The 5447-nt window shown below is 60.5% G+C and overlaps 1 protein-coding gene across 2 annotated transcripts; it reads right to left on the reverse strand.

Moving 5' to 3' along the window:
• Positions 1–889: 889 nt before the first annotated feature.
• On the reverse strand, positions 890–4706 carry EVX1 (even-skipped homeobox 1). Of its 2 annotated transcripts, none has more exons than XM_036247571.1 (3): positions 3945–4598; positions 2171–2415; positions 890–1545 (listed from the first exon to the last, which is right to left on the reverse strand). In XM_036247571.1, exons 1-3 carry the CDS (start codon positions 4369–4371, stop codon positions 1006–1008), a joined length of 1212 nt encoding a protein of 403 aa, XP_036103464.1. In that variant the 5' UTR covers positions 4372–4598; the 3' UTR covers positions 890–1005. The 2 variants fall into 2 exon arrangements, with proteins under 2 accessions (XP_036103464.1, XP_036103465.1); XM_036247572.1 differs by having other exon boundaries at positions 1006–1545; positions 4000–4706.
• Between the last annotated feature and the right edge of the window lie 741 nt (positions 4707–5447).

Below are 5447 nucleotides of genomic sequence, written 5' to 3' on the forward strand. Positions count from 1 at the left end.
AAATAGCCTCTAATTTGCCTGCACATACTGAGGGAGGGAGATGAGGTCCAGCTCCCTGAGCTCTTCCCTGGGCGCCTTGTTAACAGCTCAGCTCTGGCCGACTGCGTGGTGATCATTATTATACATTCAACATTCAAAAACCCTCCTCACACACACATCACTTACTAATCAGGGTGTGTGTTGGGCCCAGGGAGAAGAGGTTTGGTAGAAGTCGCCAAGGGGTCCTGGGAGGTCTGCAGCCTCCCTGCCAACGTTCAACAAAAATCAGGGTGGAGTGGTGGTGGGGTGGGGGGTTGGGATGGAGTTGCAAGTTGAGAGATACCAAGAAGCTAGGAGGGAAGAGACCAGGTGCTGGTAAATGGCAGAACCAGAAGATGTGTAAGTGAGGCTCCAGGGAGGCAAGAGAGCCCCCAGGTTCCATGGGAGGGCCAGGATTCTCCGTGGTAGTAAATCATCTCTCTCACTCACTCCCCTAGATGGCTGGTGCATTGCCATCCACAAGCCCTTGCCATGCCTTGGAAAAGCTGGCAAAGATTAATCTCTACCTGCTCTGCATACACAGCATTTTGTTTAGAGAGACAGCAATTTCCCTTTCCAGTGCTTGGGCTTGACTTTGGGGGGGGGGGGGAGTGGATATCCCGAGTGAGGAAGGGGTGTGAGGGGCAGGGGGCTTAGAGGCTGGATATTGGTTGCTTTTGCTGTTAAGTTTGTTTAGCTTTGGAGCCATGGCCTCAACCCGACTTGGGGGCAGTGGGTCCGATGAAGAATGGCAAAGTGGGGCCGCCCCAGAGGAAGGTCTCTCAGCCTCTGCCTCCCCATTCCCGCTCCTGCTCCCAAACGCGCCAGCCAAGGCCGTTTCCCGGGCGTCCCATCCTCGAGACTGAGCGACGGTCCTTTGCGGCCCTCTTCGTTCCCCCTTGGTGCCCTGGGGCGGGGAGGGGCACTGGCTGAGTCCCCGGGGGGCCCCCACGGGCGTCCTGGAGCCGGCAGCCCGCGGGCAGCCCCTTATCTGGTGAGGGGCACCTCCTCTCTCTGGTCCAGTGCGACGGAGGATGCTTTGCTGAGCACGGAGGGCGCGAAGGTGAGGAAGGAGTCCGAGCGGGAGGTGGAGGCACAGGTGAAGTCCGAGGCGGCGGCGGCGCGGGGCGCCAGCCCGTTGGCGGGGCCGCTGTGGCAGGCGAGGCAGGAGCAGGGGCCGCCGGCCGAGGCGCCCAGTCCGTGCGCCGGGCCCGGGTAGAGCGGCGGGTGGCGGAAGGCGCACAGCAGTTCGGGCCGCGGGTAGGGCTGCGACAGCACGCGGAAGGTGTCGAGCGGGCGCAGCGGGCCGCTGAAGGGCGAGGCGGCGGCCGAGGCGGCGGACGCGGCGCCCAGGCCCACGGGCGAGTAGTAGGGCAGCGGCAGGTGCGACGGGAAGGGGTAGGGCAGGCCGCCCGCGGCCGCCGCGTGGCTCATCATGTACGTGTAGAAGGCGGGGTCGGCCGGGTGTGGCCACGTCATGGCCAGCCGCTGCCGCTTGTCCTTCATGCGCCGGTTCTGAAACCACACCTGGGGGAAGACAGGCGCAGGCTAGGTGGCTGTCCTGGGCCCAGGGCACCGAGCCCGGAAGTCCTGCCCCACTGCAGGGGGCGATGCCCGCGGCTTGGGGAAGAGCCACGGGAGCGAGCCTCTGGGCGGGGGCTGATCCCACCACCACCTGGAGCTGGAATCCCCCCAGGAGAGGCTCAGACAGTGATTCCAGTGTCTGTCCTTCCTCCTCTCTGCCCCCGCAGCCAGAAATCCCCGGGCTGCCAAAGCCCAGTGGCAGTGCGCTAGTAGTGGGGGACTAAGGCCCCCACGGGTCTGAGGCATCAGGCCGCGCTTCTCCCGAAACACCTCCCCTTCCAGTGGTTCTCCCTTGGGACCCTTGCTTGCCCCATCCCTGCTGTGTATTCGGCTAGGAAGGGAACAGAGTCGACCTCATGGCAGCAGTGGCTGCCTGGGGACTGTCAGAGGGTAAATCTGCCACACTTGGCGCCTGCACCGGGCCTGGACACTCTCAGCCCAGCTGCCACGTGGGCGAGGAGACCACAGACACCGATTCCTGGCTCACGCACGATTTAGAAACTGGGTAGTGGTATTTCCTTCCTGCTGGGTGGGCGCACCCTCTCTCCCTGTTCTCCGGAGCACATACCTTGATGGTGGTTTCTGGCAGGTTTAGGGCGGCAGCCAGCTCGCACCTCCGTGGCCTGGATACGTAGTTCTCCCTGTAGAATTCCTTCTCCAGCCGTGCAATCTGCTCCCGGGTGAAGGCAGTGCGGTAACGGCGCATCTGGTCACTGGCGCTGCAGGCCAGGGCGCCCTGTGAGCCGCTACCGTTGCTCTTGGGGGCCTCGCTACCGCTGCTGGGGCTGCTGGCCAATGCTTCGGAGCCCGGCCCTGCGCAGGGAGCCCAGAGCACACGCGCACACAGACAACACAACAGACACAAAAAGGCTGCTGATGTGGGGCTGTAGGCCCAGAGTGGAATTGGACTCACCCCACCCCCACACCACCCCAGTAGCCTCAGTCACTGCTTCTGCTGGGGTGCTGGGGACTTTAGGAACGTGGGAACGGAGGACAGGGTCTCACCATTCAGGTGAGCACATAGCAGCCTGTAGGCGTGGTGGGGCTGCTGTTTGGGAGGACTCTAATGTCTGCTGGGTACAGAAGCCCCAGACACCTGCCCTGGGCACAGATGAGATGCAGTCCCTTTGAGCTTTCTGCTCACCATTGCCAAGAGTGGGCAAGGTTGTGCTTATTGATGGGCAAGTGAATTGACATGCATCACTGCTGGAGTGTTGTGAACTCTGGATCTTAGCGCATTGTAGGATGCTGGGCACAAATGTGTTCTTGCTTTTGTGTGGTGGCATGTGCTGCATGGATGGGATAGGAGCGTGTGCATGAGTACCCTATTACCTTAGAATATTTGAGTGGAGTATGAGTTGTTCTAAGACCATGCTATAGTTAGGCAGTCGGGGTTGAGGCGGCAATGGGGGGTGAGGGGCTCAACAAGGAGTTGGCTGCCAAGGCTAGGGGATGGTAGGCTCTTCCATAGTAGGCTCTTCCCACCCACCCCAATAGCTTTGTGGAGGAGTGTCTGCTGGTGGGCTCTCTAGTTTCCCACCCTCTCAGGGAGACTCCCTTCCTGGCCATTCACTACCGCCCCACACTAGGCCCTGGTCAGGGAGGGGATCTCCAATCCAAGCAAAGTGACAGGCTCCCCCTCCTTTGGGCCTAACCCAGGGAAGGGTGGGGCTCCTGCCCCCTGCAGCTCCTTTTCCTTGGGGTGGAGATGTGGGGCTAGGATGGAAAGGGGAAGGGGGGAGGGCCAAGCTCTGCCTTTTCAAATGCAACCGGAGACCAAAGGCAATTAGATCATTGGGACCATTTCCGACCTGGCGCCACCAAGCCCGGGAAGTGACAAGGTAATTTGGACCTCTGACCGACGTGCAAACTGGTGGAAGGGCCTCAGCACCCAGGCGGCCCAGGTCAGCCAACGATTTTACGGTTTTTTATGGACTCCCGGCTTCCGCGCCTGGATGCGCCTTACACCCCGCCAGCCACAAACTGCCGGCACCCGCGTTTGATCTCACCCACGCCACCAGGGAAGGTATCTGCCAGACGCAGTTGAAACAGTACCACAAAACTCTGGGGGGGGTTGGGGTGCACTGTGAATCCCCTTCAAGCCCAGGGCTTTCGTCTTCCTTCTCCCCCCACCCCCAAGCATAGCTGTCACCCTCAGTCCTGCCAATGCCAGGCACAGGAGACCCCCACTAAGGCGCAGATAGCAGGGAAGAATTGCTCAAGTGAATCCCCCCAACCACCCTGCCCGGGAAGGGGGGGAGGAAGGAGCGTCTTCCTTCCCTCCAGAACTGAAGTGGAAGGTGGGCGAGGTGGGAGGCCCGGAAAGGGGGCGCGGTGGCTACCTTTGCTGTGCTGGTACTCGGCGTTCCCCGTGGCGCAGTCCGGGGTGCAGCTCACCTCGATTTCTTCATAGAAATCCGACTCAGTGTCCGAGCTGCTGGGTTGCCCCTGGCCCGAGATGCTGTCTGCAGAGGGGGCCGGAGGCCCGGGGCCAAGCACGGCTGCCCCGGCTGCCCGCGGCTCGGTGCCCGGCCCCGCAGCGCTTCCTGCTAGTCCGTCGTCCGGCTCCTCCTCCACGCCTCCCCCGCTGCGCTCCCGGGAGGCCGGAGGACCGGCCCGAGGGCTCAGGCAACCACGGGGCACCATCTTCTCGGGCGGCTCCGGTAGCGGGCTGCCCACGGCTTCGGATAAATTGGAGACCCTCTTGCCAACCAGAGTGCCAAGCTGTCCCCCATCCAAAAACATAACCATGTCCTTTCGGCTCTCCATCCCAGGGCTCTCTAGAGGGAGGAGGGGGAAAGCCCCAAGTGAGCTCCTAGCCCCCGGCTCCCTGGGTCCCCAGAGATCCGACAGATCTTGGCTGCCGGAGGGAGAAAGAGAAGCCAGGCGACTGAATGGGCGCGGAGCGGCCGGAGCGCGATGTCGATGGTGACGGCGGTGGTGGCGGTGGGGAGCTGGGGTCACCTTGTGATGCGACCGCTCCTCTGTGCCGCACCGCCTCTGGGAGGAAGCCCCATTGCCCTCTTCTTTCTAAGCTGTCATCCTCCTGCTGCAATCGTCATTACAGTACCGCTGGTGACGCCACTCGGCGAGCGCAAGTGGATAAATAGAAACGTCTGCCACAGCGAAGATGAAAGGAGACCCGCAGCTAATGGCTCGGCAGTGATGCGCCAGGTGTGGGCCTCGCTCGAATGGGGAGGAGAGTGTGAAAACAGAGAGACACACACACTGAGAGAGGGAGACACCCAGGCAGAGGGGATGCAAATGGAATTCCGCAGAAAGAAAACAGCTTAATGCGCACGGCGAGTACCGCAGGGGCTGCGGGACTCGGTAATTGAATACGCTTTTGGTGGTTGTTTTTTATTGTTGTTTTGGCTTTGGTTTTCTTAACTTGGTGCCTTGATCTAACACTGATAAGAGAACCCATAACCGTATTTTAGGAGTGTGAAGACCGAGTGGCAAGGCTAGCTTCTCCGGGCATTATTACAACCGCCTGTCCCTGGTGAGCTAACCTCAAATGGGCTCCAGTCTTTTTACAAGCTACGGGAAAAACATATTCTGCCCTCCCTCCAAGTTGCCCCGAGAGCTTGAGCCTGGGGTATCCTTTCCTCTCTCTTCCTCACCCACCCCCCACCCCCCAGCTATCTCCCTCCTCCTGGGAATCAAAAACAAAACAACACACACACACACACACACACACACACACACACACTCTTGCTATTTTTCTTCCCTGCCTTGGCTGCTGACTCACAACGTTTGCTTATTTTTTTTTTTTTTAATTTTCCCTCCCCTTCTAGGTGGCCTTAAGCTTTCTACAACCCTGCTTGACCTCCAGGTGTAGAAGA

Source organism: Molossus molossus, unplaced genomic scaffold (genome assembly GCF_014108415.1).
Source record: "Molossus molossus isolate mMolMol1 unplaced genomic scaffold, mMolMol1.p scaffold_m16_p_7, whole genome shotgun sequence".
Classification (NCBI taxonomy): Eukaryota; Metazoa; Chordata; class Mammalia; order Chiroptera; family Molossidae; genus Molossus; species Molossus molossus.

Coding starts and splice junctions, on each gene's coding strand:
- EVX1 (XM_036247571.1), bottom strand. CDS start 4,371: ATGGAGAGCCGAAAGGACATGGTTATGTTTTTGGATGGGGGACAGCTT. Junction 2,416..3,944: donor CGAGTACCAGCACAGCAAAG/GTAGCCACCGCG, acceptor CTCCCTGCGCAG/GGCCGGGCTCCGAAGCATTG. Junction 1,546..2,170: donor TGCCAGAAACCACCATCAAG/GTATGTGCTCCG, acceptor GTCTTCCCCCAG/GTGTGGTTTCAGAACCGGCG.